Raw genomic sequence first — 21,340 nt, forward strand, 5'->3', positions numbered from 1 at the left:
AGCGGTTTTTTATTCTTGTATCAGGAGTTTTTCAAAGTTATTTATAAACTAAATGTATAAACATAAAGTTGAATGCAATGTTTCTCGATTACACGTTAAGCTTTATAAATGGTCGCCTTTGTCGCATTATCTCCCAAATGATCTAATGTCCATCGAATGTACACTAGATTTTTTTTCTATTCGAAATATATTGAAAAAAATATTGGGATGGCCGGTAAATGAACTCGGATTGCCCGTTGCCAGATTAAATTAGCGTCGTAACCACTACAACTACATAAACCATTTAGGGAATAATCGTTAATTGGATTATACTTTTGTAGCTTAATAACTTCTAGACGGCTTAACCGATTTTGTTCACTAAACATGAGTTTGAAACGTATTGACAAGTAGTATCTTATGCATCTAAGGTCAAGTACGATAACTGAAGCTATTACAGGAATTATTGAGCTTGAAAAACCGTTTTTCCCATAAGAAATAGATTTGATCATACTTATGAAGCCTATAACTTAAAAATTCGAATTTTTCCGGATATAAGGTATACACCGTTAGATTCGTCTAGAGTCCTTCTACAAACGCTCAGTTATCATATCAGATCTTTTGTAGCTGGAATATTGTATGCGCCACTCATTTTTACGGCGTTTAGCGGTTTTTTATTCTTGTATACCTACCTTTTACCAGGACAAAATTTTTTTATAAAATTTTACTTTTAATTCACTTGACACGACACCGCCCGGCACCCTGTGTATGTGTTATAAGGACCTCTTTTTAAGTAGGTTTGTACAAAAAATCTAATCGAAATAGTTTCGCTAACGTGGGCGACGGTACAGTTGGACTATAGCGCTAATTGTTAATAATTAAAAATAGCAGCTTTGTAATAAAATAATAACAAAAATCTCTCCAGGACCTTGAAGAAGGGGTTTGAAACTTGATTTGGTCACTTTTTGAATTTCATAATAATAATTTTTAATTGAGTTATTAAGACTTGAAAGTGGCTATTTTCGCATTTTTCAAATTTTTAATCGCATATAACTCGACAACAATCAATTTTAGAGAAAAATGACAATTGACCTTTTTTGCTCAGAATGACCCAAATTATCTGAAAAAATATTGTTCGAAACGAAAAAACTATTTTGGTGAATTTGTTTAAAAAAAAATTGTTTAAACAATTTTTCGACCACGGCACCGCCCGGCACTCTGTGGATATGTTATAAGGACCTCTTTTTGAGTAAGTTTGTGCAAAAAAATCGAATCGGAATAATTTCGCTAGCAAGGGCGACAATACTGGCCGGTCTAACGACGGTTACTTTAATAAAATTTTTAATGCTATTACAAAATTTGGAAGAGATAAATGATTTGAGATTATAAATTTTAAAATTTTTAATGGATTTTCTGGTATTGTTACATTTGTACTAAAGATATCTTTATACTTAGGTATATCAAATTTTCTTTGCGGGCTATGTAGTTTTTGTCGTCACTGTAAGTCAACTGTCTTTGTTGTCACCCTGAGTCAAAATTATTTATAAATTATTATTTACAATGTTTTCTTAAGTCTCCTTTATTTAACTCAAACAGAGTGCATAAAAAGCTAAAGCTATAAGATGATTTTCTATTCTAAAGTCAAAACGTTTAGTAAGAGTAAGCATAAAGCAGTATTATAGTCGCTTCGTTAAATTCAGACACAACTGGCTAGTGATTTTAGTAAGTAACTTTGCCAATTTGGCAAAATTGGCAAATTTTAGAATTTTGACCAGAATTTTAAACTACATACTACTTTAGCCATTTGTTTTCTGCTCTGAGCTTGACCCATAGACTACTAGATCATTCACGGTGAAGTGAGTGCCATTCATAAGTATCGCCTGATTAATTTTAACTGAAAAAAAAACTTAATTGTTTATAATCTACACTTGTTTCAGTCTGAAGATAAATCGGAACGATTATATCCTAACACTGATGCTACAGTTTGGTTGAGATCATGCGAAGAAGAAATTACAAAACCAATAATAGGAAACGTTACAGGTACCTAAAGTTGTGCTCAATACGGAGAGCAATGGATTGTATCCTCGCTCCGACCCTTGCTCCCTGGTATTTATATTCGTTATATTCGTGAATTCTCGCATTTAAAATAATGTATTTATAATTATTTGTATCCTTATTGATCGAGTCACTAGAGAATGCTCCAATAACGGACTTAACATAAATGCAACAAAGACAAAGTTACTTGTGGTTAGTAAACAAGACGTCGGCCCTATGCAACTAATTGTCAGTGATGAATCAATAACAAAAGTTAACCATTTTAAATACCTAGGATGTTGGATAAACGAGACACTAAATCCGGATGAAGAAATTAAAACTCGTATAGAAATTGCAAGAGGAGCATTTATGAAACTTAGATCTATTCTGAGCAACTCTCAGCTGAATTTACAACTAAGAATCAAGTTCCTAAAATGTTATGTGTATCCTGTATTACTATATGGATGTGAAACCTGGATCATGAAGGTTAACATGATGAACAAATTAGAAGCCTTTGAGATGTGGTCGTATCGTAGAATGCTCAGAATATCTTGGGTTCAACGCATTTCAAACAGAGAAGTCTTAAACAGAGTAGGTCAAGGCAAAGGTGACTTAATGAAGATGATAAAAAAGAGAAAACTTGAATATCTGGGGCATATAATGAGAGGTAGCATATACAGGATGCTGCAGTTAATACTCAATGGAAAGATCGACGGAAAAAGAGGAATTGGTCGAAAGAAATATTCATGGCTCCGAAACCTTCGTCAATGGACTGGCTTATCAGCAGATCAATTGTTACATGCCGCACAAGATCGAGAACGATATCGGCAAATTGTTATGGAAGCTACCCACGCCTAAAAATTTGGGCACGGTACTTAAAGAAGAAGAAGATTTATTTTACATAGCGATCGATAATATAGTTTCGATCGCTATGTAAAATAAATACATTATTTTAAATGCGAGAATTTACGAATATAAATACCAGGGAGCGAGGATACAATCCATTGCTCTCCGTAGTGAGCAAACCCTTAGTGTAAATTATAGTGTTTTCGCAATCGCCACGGAGTAATTGTAGAAGCAGGCAGTTTCAGGTATGAGTGCTATATTATTATTATTTCCAGGGTAATGCCCTGTAAATATGTAGGAGAGACCTGGGAGACTTTGGACACGAGGAGACAATGGACGCATTCATATTTCCCGCTCTATTAGTAGCACGTGAATTTTAGTTCCTAGCGTTGCCAGACGTAGGTACGATAATTATCGTATTTGTACTTACGATAATTAAAGGTATTGTACGATGTACGATCAATAATGAATAAATGTACGATAATTTCTGAATATTGATTAAAAAAATATATACTGAAAACTGAAGTACCGCGGAACGGCGGTACCGCGGAACGGCGACTGCTAAACTGTGTTAAAAGTCGATTTCAAACCTACAGATGAAATGATAAAATCTATGACATCCTTTAAAATGTATGGACAAAAGCAATTAGAAGATCAAGGTCAGGAAGAATTACAAGGAGAAATTATTTTTGAAATTTTAACTGAACAAGAATAAGTTGTTATTTTTTTTGTTTTGTGTTAGGTATGTTTATTCAATAAAATAATTTTAAAATTACATTAACCCTAACCTTAACCCATTAATTAACCAGCCTTCGATGACGTGCTAACACCCTGCTAAAATAGAATCTACCGAAATTTGACGATTTCTACTGAAAAATTTAGGGCGGTTGGTTGTACGATAAAATCATTTGAAAAACGATAATTTCTGCAGCCTTGTACAATATTTTCGTCTTGATCATCTGGCAACACGTCCTTCCTTATATGGCGCACGTGCATTAGCTGTTACATTGTTAACTGTATGCCGATCGACCGTGCGAAATTGGAGAAATTTTTGAAAAAATAATATCTGTTTTCGGTAAGTCTGATGTCATTTTGGATTCTCATATTGCAAGGCACAAGGCATATTTTGATCATTGATATAGGGAGACATCTCATATTTTGTACGGTGCTCCTTAAATGTTTACTTTTTGAGGTTATCCCATAATAACTGATAACTGCTCAAATACCATCACCTTGACTAATATTTTTGAAGTAATATTTTGTGCATACAAAGTAGACAATGGACAGTGTCCAAAGTCACCTACGAACTTGCCATTTACCTATTTATTATTTTGAATATTTAATAATTTCAACATGCTGAACATTTATGTAAAAAAAAACAGAAAGAGATTTCGATCCGGAGGTTACGAAACGAGCTGTCAATGATGTATTAATTAATAACATGAGCATAAGGAGAAGCGCAGCTCATAATGAAGTTCAAAAAGCAGACTTGCTATGTATGTAAAAAGGGCAAAAGATGTTGGTACCAAGCACATGGAATTTAAACCCGACTTTTGTAAAAGCCAAATCCTCACTCCTAATATGGAGATAGCATTAGAAGAATATTTACTCAAATCTGGCACCTGGCATTTGAATATGCTTCTATAAACTCAAGAAAGGTACCTAACAAATGGGAAGTGGACAAGATGGCGTCAGAGTCTTGGTTCACCAACTTTATGCGCCGACATCCGAAGCTATCAGTGAGAAAGCCCGAGGCAACGAGTTTGGCTAGAATTACCACAAGACTAATGTGGAAATTTTCCAAAACAAGTTACAAGATGTCTTCGGTCGGTATTCCTTTACACCAGCCCAAATTTATAATCTGGATGAGGTAATTTCGACTTTTCATGATTAAGAAAAGAATATTGTCATTTTACTTTCTCTTTCAGACGGGCGTCACAACTTTGCAGAGGGTTCAGAAGATCGTGGGAAAAAAAGGCGAGCATCAGATCGGAAAAGTGATTTCTAGAGAGAGAGGTGAACTAATGACTCATGTTGGGATAATTGGTTCAGATGGGAAAGCTCTACCACCTGTATGGATTGTTCCGCGCCATAGGTTTGACACTGCTAGGATGATGAATGGAATTTCCAGTGATAGCCCTATGGGGTTAGCATATTCCAGTGGCTGGATGACCTGCGACAACTTTCTGAAGGTGTTGAAACATTTTGTGAAGCACGTTAAATGTAACTCAGATGACCGTGTTCTGCTAATCATAGGCCACTGAAGGCCGTTGAGTTCTGCAGGGATAATGGGATTGTCATCCTCACCCTTACACCGCACACATCCAACAAACTCCAACCATTGGACAGGACAGTTTTTGGCCTATTTAAGACTTTCTTCATGGGGATAGGGCAGCTAATCCAGTGAACATCAAGTCTGGATTTAGGTGCACGGGGATTGTTCCATTTGACCGAAACATATTCGGCGAAGAGGAATTTTTATCTTCTGCAGTTACGGATCGCCCGATATCTGAGCCTGTCAATGTACATTCTGCAACTATAGCTATGGACCACTAGGCGACGTTGGACTCAAATGACAGGTCCCTAACTACTGCAGTCGTACTGCGATCAGAGAATGAATCACCCAACGTAACACCGTGTTCTTCAAAGCAAGCCGAACGTACCTTCATATCTCCAGAGATCATTCAGCCTTTCCCAAAAACGCCTGCTAGAAAAGGAAATTCGAATAGAGGAAGAAAACCCGGCTGGTGCATGATTGCAACGGACACCCCAGAGAAAATTTTACTTGATGAGAAGATTAAACAAAAAGAAGATAAGATTCAAGCAAAAAAGGGGAAAGTTGTTACAAGGAAAGTTTTGCAGGATGAGTCATCTGAGGATGAAAGGAATCTGTTAGAATACGCAGATCATTCTTCATAGGATAGTTTCGACTCTAAAGAAGATTGGGAGGATAGAGATATTTCTAAAGGCGACTATACTTGCGTTCGAAAATGCGTTGCACTTGTTGATGACATATTTGAGAAGGGATATGAAGTAAGATTTCTTAAGAGAAATATTCCGTTAAAACAATTTTTACCTCCGAGTCCGCGGCTATAGTTGGCTTCAAAGAAGTTGTGGCTGTACTGCCAAAACCAATTGAGGACAACAGGCCAAGATTTCAAGGAATGGTCTATTTTAACATTGATTTGACGGAGTTCAGTTTGCAATAACTTGTTTCACTGAATTTTAGGATCAAGATCAATATTTTTTAATCAAGATCAATATTTTTACTTTTATTTATTATATACTTTTTGAGATCAGGTTTAGTTAACAGAAAAATATATATTCGCTTTAAAACATAAATATTTTTAATATCCTTCCACTGTCCAATTTCTCCCTGACTCTAGTCCATTATCTCCTCGGGTGAAGGATACGCTAATAATTTTGATTGCTCTTAAGATTTTGGAATGAGACTATGGAAACAGGACAGCAGTTAATCAAGGTATACAACGAAATCGTCGTCGTTGTTTAAATAGCATTTTTAGGAATTTCAGGGCTTCTAATGTAAAAAGTGGCCAAAGTCTCCCAGGTCTCCCCTATTGATATTATATTGTTATATTTTCCAACACCTGTGGGCACACTGGCACAGATGAAAGTCAAATTCACAACATTTTTAGCAGCAGACTCTATTAAAACGCATATTTTGTTTGAGCCGCCTGTGCTGTCAAGTTCCTTCAAATTTTGATTTAGGTATTACTCAGTCTCGATTACGAAAAGATTATAGATCATTCTCTAAACTATGTAGTATAGTGTAATGAGTTTGGAATATGTTCAGGTATTATTCCTAATTGGTTGAACGGATCTCTTATAAGGAATGGACCAGGTTCCTTAAAAGTTGGACGTGAGGAGTTTACTCATCTGTTCGATAGTTCAGCTCTACTTCATAGGTAAGAACATTATGTTTCTTTACAGTTTGGGTCTTTAAGTAAAACTTTAAAATTCTTGTTTATTCATGTTTGTTCTTTTGAATAGCATATGAAACATACCTCATTATTTAGCAACGATATTCCTTGTTATTGATCGTTTTCTTCTTATTAAAGGAAAAAGGACAAGTACTTGAGAATCATTATGTAAGGATTATAGTTCTCGAGATGGAGTTTTCACAACAAATTCGATTGAAAATGTTTGGTTGAGGCTTTTATAACAGAGGATCTCACCATTAGTATATTACAGGATACCAGCTTTGGAGCTTCGTCGTTATATAGGTACCATTTCTATGTCTATACTGATACCTCGACATCGAGCTCTCCGGCATGTAATAGAGCTATTAAACGAACTATTAACTTCGGTGATATTATAGCAAACAGTGATTCTGATGAAGATATTTATAGCTAGGATAGATTATAGCCACCAAAAATAACAATTTTTCACACCACAACTAAATTTTTGACGCAGCAACATTGCATTCGGAAAAAGCATGAGTATCTACAACAAGCCTATTACGACACGTATCCATGCACGTATCCATACAAAGGCGAACCCCGCTCCGTGTAGCAGCTCCACACAGGGCCGCCGAGAGGGATGAGCGGGCCCCGGCAAGAAGTGACGAACGGACCCCCGGCAAAAAGTGAAGAGCCAAAAAAATTGTTCTACTTTTATAGAAATAAAATTATCAATAGTAAAAATATAGTCCGTCCGCTATAACTTTTCCCATGCGGTACGATTCATTTTCAATCAAATTAAGTCAAAACAGAAAGTGAAACGTACGCCGATGTGTGTAGTATATAGTATACAGTATACAAAATGTATATACACATCGACGTTCGTTTCAATTTATGTTTTGACTTAATTTGATTGAAAATGAATCGTACCGCATGGGAAAAGTTATAGCGGACGGACTATATGTAATAAGAAACATTTAAAATATAAATTTGATTAAATTTTGATTATATTTATAATAGTGAAAATATTTATAATACAGGTGCTTTTCGAGTTTTCTGATTGGAAAAGATGTTTATAACTTTCGAAAAATCTCATGATTTTCATTCCAAATCATTCTCAATGCACAAAGTTGATATGCGAGTTAACCAATCCTGTTTCATTGTATGTAGATATCACAGCCTTTATGCGGGAAAGAAAACTAAAGGATCTTTTCTCTTCTGCGACTGTCACCGGCAATGTGCAAAATATTCTTAACGCAATAACGACGTTAGGAAATAATGAATCTAATTTGTGATGTTTAATTTTATTAAGTAAATCTATTGGAGAAATTGCAGGGAAAGATTCAAGGAAGGCGCAGCATAGGTAAAAGAAAAATGTCCTGGCGGAGAAATCTCAGAAAATGGTTTGGATCCTGCTCAACTGAACTCTTTCGGGCTGTAGTGTCAAAAGTTAGAATAGCAATGATGATTGCCAATCTTCGTCGCGGAAATGGCACGTAAAGAAGAAGATTGGAGAAAGTTGAGATTTACCAATATTATCCTTGTATATCGCTCTCAAATGAAAAATTTCATCTATCAATTCTTCACTGATGTCTTCTTTATAAAACTCGCCGCGCAATATATCAATTTTTTTCTTAATATTCTCGTCATCGTCATCTCGGAATGTCCACAAAATGTTAAATAGCGAATGCATTTCATTTGCCGCATTAAATATTCTGGTTAAAGTGCTTATTATTTGACAACATTAAATAGTTCACAGTGAAATATTGCGTCGGGCTCAAAATTATCAGTAGTAATTGCACAAGAGCTCTAAAATTATTGAATTTTTCCCGAGTGTCACTTTGGCAGTTTTAATTTCACGAGCCGAAGGCGAGTGAAATTATGTCAAAGTGTCACGAGGGCAAAAATTCTATATTAATTTTAGAGTTCGAGTGCAATTTGTTGCGATTATTTCATGAATAAAACTGTTTAAAACCAAAATTTTATTGTAATTTATATATGTAAGTACCAATTAGTGAAATTAAACACACAGTTGTTATAAATATGTATTTGACGGTTGAAAGTCATCACTTTTATAATTTTTAAAACATTTGTCATTAATGTCACTGAATGTATTTTTTCGTAGCAACGAAGGGCATCTGACGTAATATGCTTACGGGAGATTATCAAAAATTATCACCTTAATTTGCATGTCTGTAGCTTTCTATTGGTCAGAATCTCCTATGAATGAAATAATCAGTCACATCACTACTAGGCCCAGGCAATTATCAAAAAATCTCACAGGCTTCTTGCGCCGTTTTTCTTTATTTGATTTAAATTCTGGATTTATTCCATAATTGTTGGTAACTAATTTAGATTCTCCAACAATGGAAGACCTGATCCCTTCAGATTCTGACCCTTTATATTCTTCAATGAATTTTTTATTTTTTGTAAATCTTCTAGAAGCCCTGATATATTTTTAATCTCCATATCCATAGTTATCTGACTGCACTGCAGCATTTGACTTCTGTGATTTATTGCTGTTAAAATTTTACACCAAATCAACTAAAGGTTATGTTAAATATAGCCGAGGATTAATTAAACGTATTATGGACATAAAGTAAAGAGCAAAAAAAACGGAAAATATTACGTCTTTGGTCTGGTCGACGCCGGGCCCCTTACATCGCCGGGCCCCGGTAAAATGTACCGGCTGTACCACCCTCTCGGCGGCCCTGAGCTCCACATAGTGGATACGTCGGGGAACCCCGCTCGAAACTCACCCTCTTCGATCCAACCGGTTTGCGCTCGGACCGAAAATTGAAGACGGTGACTAATACATCTGGAGGGATTTCAAAGTGGAAAATTTGAGAAGTGTCAGTAGCGTACTGTAGTGCACAGTGAACGTTTGACTTTTTGTTACATTTAGTGAATAGTCGAAATTTTTCACTGGAAAGCGTAGTTATAGAACTCTATTATTATTATTGTTATACAGATATTATATTTCGTTATTTCTAGGTGAGTACATTATACAGTTAGCTGTGACATATTTATTGATTTAAAATACTTCTTGTCTTAAATTAAATCATGAAATGACAAGTAAACACATTAAATGCATTGTAAAGTTTAATACAAAACGATTAAGAATTAGATTTCTAATCAAAAAAATCAATAATTAATTATTACATTGTAATAAAGCAAAACCATTAAGTAATACTTATTATTTTTAATCGGAAAAGTAAATAATTATTAATGATTGTATTATCAATAATTAATTTTGAAAATAACGAAAATTTCGAAAAGTGTATATAACATGGGCCGATAAATAATTTTAAAATGGGTCCAGATAGTGTTAAAAACTTTTGTCGCTTGATTCAAAGTTAAGGTAAGAAATATTGTTCATTATGGCCTTTCAATTTTTGATCAAATTTCCTGGGTAATAAAGCAACATTCAATAATTAAAATGCGTTAATTGACATTTCATAGACGTTGTTAAACACAGAAATTAAAACATGTAATAATAATAAAACTCGGCAATATTAATGAAAGTATATTTTTCTGTATTTATAGAATAAAAATGGATGCGGCTGCTGGCACAAGTACGACAAAATCTCATCGACATAAACCACTGTCAAAAGCTGAGAAATAAATCGTGTGGAAAGTGTATGATGGGCTTAAGAAAACACATCCTACAAGGGAAGCTGTAGATCGCTGTTCGTTCTGAAAAGTTGAAAGAATAGGGAACTTGCATAAATTTTTAAATTCGAAAAAAATGTTATAAATCACAACACAACATAATTTAAAACATGTATCAAAGATAAAAAAGTTTTGTTTGTCTTTCGTTTGGCCCCTAAAGACGATTAAAAATTCAAATTAAAACAGGTGGTCCAAAACGCATCGTGACGTCACTTGGTTTTACATTTACATTTTTCCAATAAAGTAAACAGAATTTTAAATTAGACGTTATAAACGTCAGTAGAAAATACATTTATGTGACGTTACAAGTGTTTTTGATCGTTTGAACTATTCATAGAAAAATTCGTACTTTTACAAAATGGTTTTATTTTCAATAGTAAACCTTCGTTCCTTTCCTTCAAAAACAGTATACAACTACAATTTTAACAAACTGGTATATTATTATTACAATGACATACCTACGATAAATGTCATTAGAATATAAATATTTTTGACTTATTCCACGACGATGAGCTTGCCAAATACCCAAGTAGGTGGAGGCCAATAAACTAAAGAAGGAGAAGAAGAATATACCTAAATATAAGGTTGTGTCTAGGTATACGTTACCGTGTACGCAAATAAAAAAGTTAGAGTGTCAGTGATTTCTTATTTTTTATTTGTTTAGTGTTTGTTTTTAAATTAACTACGGAGTGTGGACAATTATTTAGTTATTTTAATAAGTTTAAGAACATTTTAAAATAGTACGAAAAAGATAAGAGACTATAAATTAATATATATTTTTTTTAGTTATAAATGAAATAGTATGTATTACCGTAAAAGATTAAAATAAAAAGAGGACCTAAAGCTTTCACAATAATAATTAACTTGTTCTGAAGCTATTATCCTTGTGGCATTTTTGTAATCAACTATTCTAAACGGGAACTAAGCCACAATTTAACCAAAAAATGATTTTAATAACGTTTCGACGTCGTTGTAAAAATACAAAATATTATTAAATTAAACAAAAATGATGTTGCTTAGTAAAAAATTTTTCTAATAATTTATTTAATCTGACTAATTTTTGTATTTTGACAATGACATCCGATTTGGACGTCGAAACGTTAATAAAATCATTTTTTTAGTTAAATTGTGGCTTATTTCCCATTTAGAATAGTTGATTATAATAATTAACTTACGTATAAAAATTATTTTAACAATATTTTGTACGTGTTATGTCAACTAAATACATATATTTATTTTGCTAACCTAAATATATACTTTAATATATACATTGATTTATTACAATTAAGTTTGAAACATCTAAATAGTTCTGCTTCCCTTTCTTTAACAAATATTTTTCTATCAAACACACGCTCAACATATCAAAATAGCATGTACCAAAATATACAGTCACTGCGCACGCTAAATAATAACGTCACTGGCTTGATGAAGTTTAATTTGCGTGTACATACCTAACTTTTTTATTTGCGTACACGTTAGCGTGTACCTAGACACAGCGAAATATAACCATAATAATAACTAATGTAAAACTATGTGACGTCACGGGTCGTTTGAACTATTTTATACCGCTGAAGACTTTAAATACGTATTTCTAAGTTATTACGAGTTTTTGAAGTGTGAAATTTTAGAAATCTCATTTTTAAACAAAACTGAACATTATTATGCAATAAAAAAAATTGTGCAAGTTCCCTATTGTGCGTGAATTAAAAAGCACAGAAACTTTAAGTGCGCCAAAAACTCGCCAGCGTGGACGAAGATCTTTTCATTTAATTGAATCGCCAATGAATATAATCCGGAGGACTGTACATACGTTCTTTTTAGAAAATAAGTTTCCAACTATCAAAAGTGTCAAGTTGACTTTCAGAGCTAATGAAAAATACGTTCATATTCCTCAAATTCCAAATCGAATATTTTAACCTGAAATAACCGAAAAATGAAGAACTTTTTGGGGAAAACTCATTACAACTTTTTTAAATAAAAAAATCTTTATTTTCGTTTTATAAAAAAAATCTAACATCAAAAGTAAACAAGTTACGCTTAAAATAAAGTTGCTCTCTTTTCTTCGGTAAACAATGGGGAACTTGCACATTTTTTTTTTATTACATAATAATGTTCAGTTTTGTATAAAAATGAGATTTCCAAAATTTCCCGGTTCAAAAACTCATAATAACTTAGAAACACAAATTTAAAGTCTTCTTTATTTTAAAGTAGTTCAGACGGCCCGTGACGTCACATAGTTTTACATTAGTTTTTTATATGGTTATATCAGTGATGTGGGAGCATAGAGTTATATATTAGCATAGAGAGAGTATCTTTCAGAGCGAAGTGACGACACCATCTTTTTTATTTGGATTAGTGCTGTTTCACTCTTACGCATAGTAAAGCTGCTACAGTTGTCCTCCTCTTCCGTGCCTATATTCACACTGAATGTCATCATAGATTTTCGATACAATGTGTTAGAAAGAGATGCAGCAAACCAGTCCATGAGATCTTGTCGTCAGGAAGCGCGGAAGGTAGGCTCTCTCTATGTTAATATATACCTCTATGTGTGGGAGGGTTATATGTAAGTATATTCTTCTTCTTCTTCTTCTTTAGTTTATTGGCCTCCACCTACTTGGGTATTTGGCCACAGCATCGTCGCGAAATATGGGAAAATATTTATATTGTAATGACATTTTTTGATCACTATACTTAATAGGAAGTGTGTACCTACTAAGTTTTATCGTTAAATACTTATGAGAATAATAATCAGAATAAAATCACAGTACAAAATTAGTAGGTATAATGGGAGTATAATATACATAATATATGTACTTACTTATCTGCTTTAACTCCCCGAACTTCTCCGACGGAAAAATTTTCACTCTTTTGAAAATATGTAGCCACCATACAAATAATCAACTATAGGTAAGTTATCAGACTGCCCTTTACAAAAACCCTCTTCGGTCATTTTAAAAAATATATCTTAAAAACACTCAAATATATCAGAAATAGAAATTATCAAATATATTTATAAAACTTAGTGTCAGTGTCAAAACGAATGCCAAACCTATGAGGAAACTTACACATTTTTTATTACGTAATATTATTCAGTTTCCTTTAAAAATAATATTTCCAAACTTTCACGCGGTAAAACCTCATAATAACTTAGAAGATAATTTAAAATATATATATTTTTTTCTGTTTTCTGGCCTTGGTTTAGAAGAACCCTTAGCCAATGTAAAATAGTTCAAACGATCAAAAACGCTTGTGACGTTACATAACTGTATTTTCTACTGACGTTTATAGTGTCTAATTTAAAATTGTATACAATTTTGTTTACTTTGTTGGTGCAGAATGTACATGCACAACTATATGACGTCACTATGCGTTTTGGACCACCTGTTTTAATTTGAATTTTTAATCGTCTTTAGGGGCCAAACGAAAGACAAACAAAACTTTTTTTATCTTTGATACATGTTTTAAATTATGTTCTGTTGTGATTTATAACATTTTTTTCGAATTTAAAAATTTATGCAAGTTCCCTATTGGGAAATTCACCCCCTAATTAGCATCTCACTAATCACGAGTGTATGCAAATTTAGAAACACCAAATCTTAACCAATTTTTGTCTTACAAAAAAAAACAAAAAAATACAAAATGTTCAGAAAAGTAAAGCCGACATTTTTTATTCTTTAAGATTTTTGGTATCTCCATCAATTTTTAAGTTATTATGAAAAAAAATTTTTTTCAAAATTTAAATTTTTAAAAATTTTATTTTAAAATCAAATTTTTTCAAAAATAAGCACTTTGAATCGATGAAACTTACAGATCATATACACAAATCATAAGTAAAGTAACTCGTGAAGCGGTAACAATTAATTTCATTCAAGTTGCTAATTGGGGGATGATATTCCCGATTTTATTTTGCCAAAACAAAAGGGACCAACTTTATTTTGAGCGTCACTTGCTTAGATTTAATGTTAGAAACTTTTTTCAAAACAGGAATAAAGATTTTTTTAAACACTTTAAAAGAGTTTTAATGAGTTTTCCCCAAAAATTGCTTTATTTTTTAGATATTTCACGCTGAAATAGTCTATTTGGAATTTGGCCCAAATAAACCTATTTTTCATTATCTATAACTCTATTCTATTAGGTCTAGAAACCTTATGTATAAATACACCATTTTTTAAAAAATTTTTACGGGCTATATTTTTTCAAAGAACGTTTTTTCGATAAAATACTCACTTTTTGAATTATTTGCGAAAACCGTCTAAAAACGTGGATATTCTGTTGAAAAATGAACATATTTACTCGCAAATAACTCGAAAAGTATTGACTTGAAGAAAAATCTCTATAGAACAAAAGTTGCTTAAAATTAGTCAGTTTATCCATTTCCGGACTTATTTTCGACATATATTTTTTAATCCCCGAGAGGGGGTGAAAATCACCCCAGTGCAAAAGCACACATCGGCACGATATCACTTTTAAGCACACATCGGCACGATATCACTTTTTTCTGGCATATTAGCTATGCATACGCCAAATTTCATGTCAATCGAAGCGGTTATTTAAAATTTACAGCAAAAACCGTGAAATAATGCACTATAAGCTTATTTTTTTGTGATCTTTTGAAATACGCAAACGGATTTTGAAAATTTCAATGTACAATATACAGGGTGTTGTTTCAAGATCACAATGACTATATTTTTTGTTATTAGGATCTGGATTTTTCTTGTGATTAGTAGTTGGTTCGTTTGGGCTCTAAATGAAACATATGTGTACCATATGATAAAAATATGTATACAAGGTGGTGCTAAAGTTATGGATTCAGAAAGAAATGGGCAAAATCGATAAAACACCTTCTAACTCAGTTATAAAAACCTTTAGAGCCAATAAACGTGGTATATCGAGAACCACCTCAGTGACCTCTATTCACCGTTTAAGTATTTCCGTTTCCCAATGAAACACCTGTAGATATTTTGACATAGCTTCGCGTATATTCATTATCTGATTTTTTTTAAAACGAATTTTTTTTCAGATTTGGAATAAAATACGGCAAAGTAGAATATTCATGTCGTTTCGTACAATCAGAAGTATTCAAACAGAATTGGGCAGCCAACAGAATAGTAAAATGTGAATTTGGTACTAAAATTGTTGAAGATCCGTGTCATTCAATTTTTAAAAGGTAAAATATATTTCTATAGTCCGTCCCACCTTGACGTTACAGTATAGGCACGTATAGGGAACATAGGCAATGCAGTCCTTATGAGAGTTTTTAGCGCGGTGATGCCGATTTTATCAAAAAAAATTGTAATCGAACATTAGAGAGATCAAATTAAAACTGTTTTAGAAAGACAATCTACAATTTTAGGATTCGTATGGGTTTAAGTTTATTTGATATACTATAGTTATTACGCATATTTATGAATCCTAAAATTGTAGATTGTCTTTCTAAAACAGTTTTCATTTTATCTCTCGATTACAAATTCTTTTTGATAAAATCGGCATCACCGCGATAAAAACTCTCATAAGGACTGCATTGCCTATGTTCCCTATACTGTAAAGTCAAGGTGTACGTTCTATATGTGTCTATGTTCCCTATAGTACGCTATTATTTGACAGATGCATTTTTGTGCGATATTTAAATAAATCAAATTTAATACGACCAATGCTCAACAAAATAATGTGGTACAGTAGGAGGTACTGTAGACTGCGCGTAATCACTAAGATAAGAAGGGGTACTAACATTCATTTTGTAGATTATACCTAATTTGTTTTAAAACTTATGGTATTCTTGTTATTTAACTCATAAAAATAATTATCTTTAAGGCCAGTAAAAAAATCTGACACCAACACGTTGTTGATTAGTTGTATCAGATAAACTTTGGGTTTCAGAATAGCAGCTGTTTTCCAAGATTCATCAGATAATTCCATGATCTCAGTATATCCATTCGGTGATGAGCTATATGCTTTTGGAGAAACACCTCAAATACATAAAATTAATCCCGATACACTAGAAACCGAAGATAAAGTTGCCGTTAATGATTATGTATCTATAGTTCATCATACGTCGCATCCTCATGTTTTAAACGATGGTAAGTTAATGTAATGTCTTGATTTTCTTACTTAAAGTTGATTATTAGAATATATTATTTGCTAGATATATATTATTTGCTAGATATATAAACTTACGTGCATAGAAATCGGCCCACTTAAAAATTTGGTCATTTTTGATGTCTCATATTTTCTAAACCTGTTGGCCGATTTAAGTGATTTTTTGAACATGTTATAGCCCGATTCTTTAACAATACCACTGTAATAATATTGTTGCTAAACAGTTAAATTTTCATTGTATACCGGGTGTACCAATCAAACTGTGTTTATTCTCAAAGTTCGCATTACCCTGTGGAATAATTTAGCATTTATAAAATACTGAAATTAAAACCCAACTATAGCCTTAGGTTTTCTTAACATTCTGTTTTTTGATTCATTCGTTTATGTTGGATAATAAAAAAGTTAGGTCCTTTAACAACTAGACATGTTATTCATCAATACACGGTGCTTCTAAATAAATGCGACAAACTTTAAGGGGTAATTCTGCATGAAAAAATAATGACAGTTGGCTTTATAAACGTATGTCTGCAAATGTTTCGTTTCCGAGATACGGGATGTTGAATTTTTTCTTACAAACTGACGATTTATTTATTGCTTTAAAACCAGTTGGGATATGAAAATAAAATTTGGTAGGTTTTAAGAGATAGTTATTACGGATTTTTTGACACAAAATTAAGAATTGAATATTCACCATTGGCGTACATATGGGTAATACGATCGGTCATATTACCCGTATGCGCGCCAATGGTGAATATTAAATTCTTAATTTTATGTCAAAAAATCCGCAGTAACTATCTCTTAAAACCTACCAAATTTCATTTGCATATCTCAACTGGTTTTAAAGCAATAAATAAATCGTCAGATTGTAAGAAAAAATTCAACATCCCGTATCTCGCAAACGAAACATTTGCGAACAAACGTTTATCAAGTTAATAAACCGGGAGATATTAACAGAAGTTCAACCACGATTTTCTAAGTCCTGCCCTTTGCAATACTGGAAGGTTAGAGAAGGTACTTACAATTTGTGAAAAAATCCACGGGTTTCCTGTGACATTTTTCTGTGAAAATTAGATTTTCCATGAATAAAAAAATTGGGAGTTGCGATGAATTTTTAAGTCCTGCCATATCCATAGAATAACAGGATACTATCTATTTTATGAAGAACATTTTTTGGGCAGGACGGTCGCAAAAGGACTAAGGGAGTATACATATATACAAACATGTAATGAAAATAATGAAATTTTCGTGATTTTCTAAGTCCTGCCAACTTAATAAATTAATTATATTTATTTCAAAATGACCAAAAAAATATTGGCATGACGTCACCTAATGTTTAACTGCACTTGTTTCTTGGAAAATTTTGTATAAAATTTTCACTCTGGTTCCGTGATTTTCTAAGTCATAAAATAAATTTTGTTACAAAATAAATAATTTCAGTATACATTATGCAAAATGGCAGGATGTTTAGTTACACCTTTTTTACTATATATAGTTAAAAAATTTGTAAGAAAATTCGTGGAAAATTACACGATTTTCTAAGTCATGCCATTTCGCACATATCTCAAGAAGGATAATATTCTTTTTCTCATGATCATCTTTCAGTGCGTCACAGTTTTTCGATTTCTCTCTAACGCATTAAATTGTATGTGACAGAAAAAAAGGCACGTCTGGGAATACTTCGGTAATTATTCTAGTTCGGTGATTATTCTAGTTGTCGATAGATGGCGCCATAATCAAAAAAGAATTATTTATTAAATAAAATAATAATATTATCAATATAATCTGTACAATTTATAAGACTATACAAATGAAAGAAAATACCATTTTATAAATGCAATAGACACAATTGATTTGGTTTTATTCCAAATTGAAAACAAAATTTGACAACTGTCAGATTTAACTAAAATGTCACGTTAGAATAAATGTCATAAATGTGTATTATCACGGACTTACCTTTTTTTCTATAATTTGTGACGCACTGAAAAATGTTCATGAAAAGGAGAATATAAATCTATTTTCAAAGAGGCAGGATGGTTGTATAGTTATTTCGTATAAAAAAATTAAATTATCTGTCTGTAAAATTATTTCAGGGTGTTATACAAACATATTCATATCACCACATTTGTCTTGAGTCATACCATGTCGAGTATGCTTAAAAAACACTAATCTAAAACCGTTTACAACTTTACAAATGTCATCAGACCATCTGGTTGGCGGACGACCTCTACTTCGATATGCTTCTTCTAGAAGAAGCATATCGAAGTCTTGTAATTAGTTTCTTTAAAATAGCTGCAGAACGCTTTTATTTGGAGAAACGAAAACTGGTACACTTATTTATCTTCCAGAGGTCAATTGTCAAATGTCAATTATCAATTGTCAATTTTTAGTATCGGTCATAGGGGTCCGTTTGGGTACGGAAACGGATATATTATCGAATAACTTTTCTGTCTAACTTTTAAGCATCTCTGACACTGGATTATTGAATTCTGGGATAGTTTTGTACTAAAAGGTACTTTTGCTTTAACTCAGAAGAATACGCAGTGTTCTAGAAAAATCGATGTAAAAAAATTTTCGTTTTTTGGTTTTTTGAGTTTAAAAGAATTTAGAAAAATTCTATTTAGAAAAACGAAAACTGCTACGTTTATTTCTCTTCCAGAGATGAATCGATTTTATCAATTGTGAATTAATAGTACTGGTCAGTGGTCATAGGCCTCCGTCTATTTAAAAGTACGCCCACCAATGAAACGAGTGTGATTCATGTGCCTGAAACTTTTTTATCTTCGAGAGCCCCCACACCAAAGAAACATGAAACATAAAACATGAAACGTAAAACACGTTTCATGAAAATAAAACACAGTTAAACAAATAGAAGTCCGCACACACAAGAAGCGAGTGTGATTCATGCACATATAACATTTTTATCTTGGTGAAATCTGTTTCAGGAAAGAGATCGTGTTGTATTTTTCGGTTTCAGTTTCATTGTTTTGGACAGTTAATTACGTGCATAATGTGAATTCCGACCAAGAATTTAATATTGCATTGGTTTCTGCTGTAAAGTAGAACGAAGAGTTGTACAATTATAACCTGGAGAGGTACTCGAATAGGTAATGATAAGAAAATATCAGTTTTCTTTAAACCAGGACCCACAATAAAACAATGTAGATGTTTGAATACTCAGTCTATAAAATGATTTAAATTTGGGAAGATGATTACTTAGTTCGTTTGCAACCAAATACGTACTATGGTTATGATGTTGAGCAGTAATAAAAAGTTGCCACAAGAGTAACAACCTCGTCATCATTACTTTCCATTGTTGGCTATACAAATTTTCATTTTGTTTCTTTGATTAGTATATAATATGAAACGGTTTCGTCCTTCACAATTCATTTTGTTTCATGTTTTACGTTTTATGTTTTTATTTCACGTTTCTTTGATCTGCGGCCTCCCTTAGACAGTAATAAAGGTTTGCCATGACAGCAACGACCTCGTCATAACTTTCCATTGTCGACTATACAAATTTTATTTTTGTTTCTTCGATTAGTATATCACATGAAATCAAATGTTTTTTCACAATTTATTTGTTTCTTATTTCAAGTTTCATGTTTCACGTCTCATGTTTCACGTTTTATGTTATTTTAATCTGCCTTAGGAAGCATTTTCAGATTAGGTGAATTGTGTTAAATTGCCGTAAAATTATCTGAGGAATCTCCGGTCGTCATTTGTTACGAGTTTCTGGACACCCTGTATGTTGTTAGTGGTTATACCGAATTTAAAATTAAATAATTAATTATAATTAATTAAAAAAATTAGATATTAATTCAAAGAAGACATGTGATTAAGAAATATGTTTTATTGTTTTAATTAAGTAACACAAAATTAATTAATTTATGAATTCAACACAAAATTTAAAATAAATAAAAAATAAAAATATATATAAATTAGTCATTTTCGTCACATTGCTCTTCTGCATCCTGATTATACCTAGTATCTGCTTCAGTAAAATCACACTCCTGTTCATCAGTCACCTCGAGCACTAGGTAACGATCTGTTCTAATGTGACATTCTTGTTCAGAAACCCCAAAAACCACCTGAGTAATCTGTCTGTATCAATTTACTGCCGAAATTAATATATAAATATGGTATAGAAAATGCTTAGCAAATAAAAAGGTACCATAAAATATCATTTTATTATAATACTAAAATACAGGGTGTCCCATTTAAGAAAACTCAGAAAATAGTCATTCCGACTTTCAAGTTTCAACCAACCCCGTATACTAAAATTAAACATTTTGGTATACTATTATTAACTGACAATAGTAGACTATATTAAAAATCGTTTAAACATAAATTAATAGAAGTTTGGATATCAAATCACTAACAATATGTATAGGGTGTGAATGTTCCTACTAAATTAAAAAAAAAACGTAATTATATTTTAAACTACCTCGTATAATATTTCGAAACACTATATTTTATTAAAGAGAACATCGAGTAGAATCCAAAAATGTAAAAATATACAGGGTATTCCATTTAAAAAAACATAAATTTTTGTCACCCTGTGAAAACGGGTAGCCCTGTATATTAGAAAATACTGTTAAATTATAGTCCTATCTGTGGCACATGTCTTACCTACATAACTTTTTTCGTATATCTTACGACAAACGAGTAATTGGACTAGCCCACACTAATGCCCCACCCTGTATACAAAATAACCATAAAACCATCCTGCCTCTTTGTATATAGACTTATATTAAGATTCTTGAAACATGTGCAAAATGGCATGACTTAGAAAATCG

At 32.4% G+C, this 21,340-nt stretch overlaps 1 protein-coding gene across 3 annotated transcripts in view; it reads left to right on the forward strand.

The window, feature by feature from the left end:
- The window catches only part of LOC126882988 (carotenoid isomerooxygenase), a 66,346-nt gene that overhangs the window by 13,349 nt on the left and 31,657 nt on the right, over positions 1–21,340 (forward strand). For 2 of the 3 annotated variants that reach the window (XM_050648137.1, XM_050648136.1), the window contains exons 2-5: positions 1,914–2,016; positions 6,671–6,782; positions 15,469–15,615; positions 16,326–16,525. In XM_050648137.1, coding sequence (XP_050504094.1) covers positions 1,914–2,016; positions 6,671–6,782; positions 15,469–15,615; positions 16,326–16,525 — 562 coding nt within the window. The remainder of the gene's footprint in view (positions 1–1,913; positions 2,017–6,670; positions 6,783–15,468; positions 15,616–16,325; positions 16,526–21,340) is intronic. The other variant, XM_050648138.1, reaches the window with a different exon arrangement.

Source organism: Diabrotica virgifera, chromosome 4, assembly GCF_917563875.1.
Source record: "Diabrotica virgifera virgifera chromosome 4, PGI_DIABVI_V3a".
Taxonomy (NCBI): domain Eukaryota; kingdom Metazoa; phylum Arthropoda; class Insecta; order Coleoptera; family Chrysomelidae; genus Diabrotica; species Diabrotica virgifera.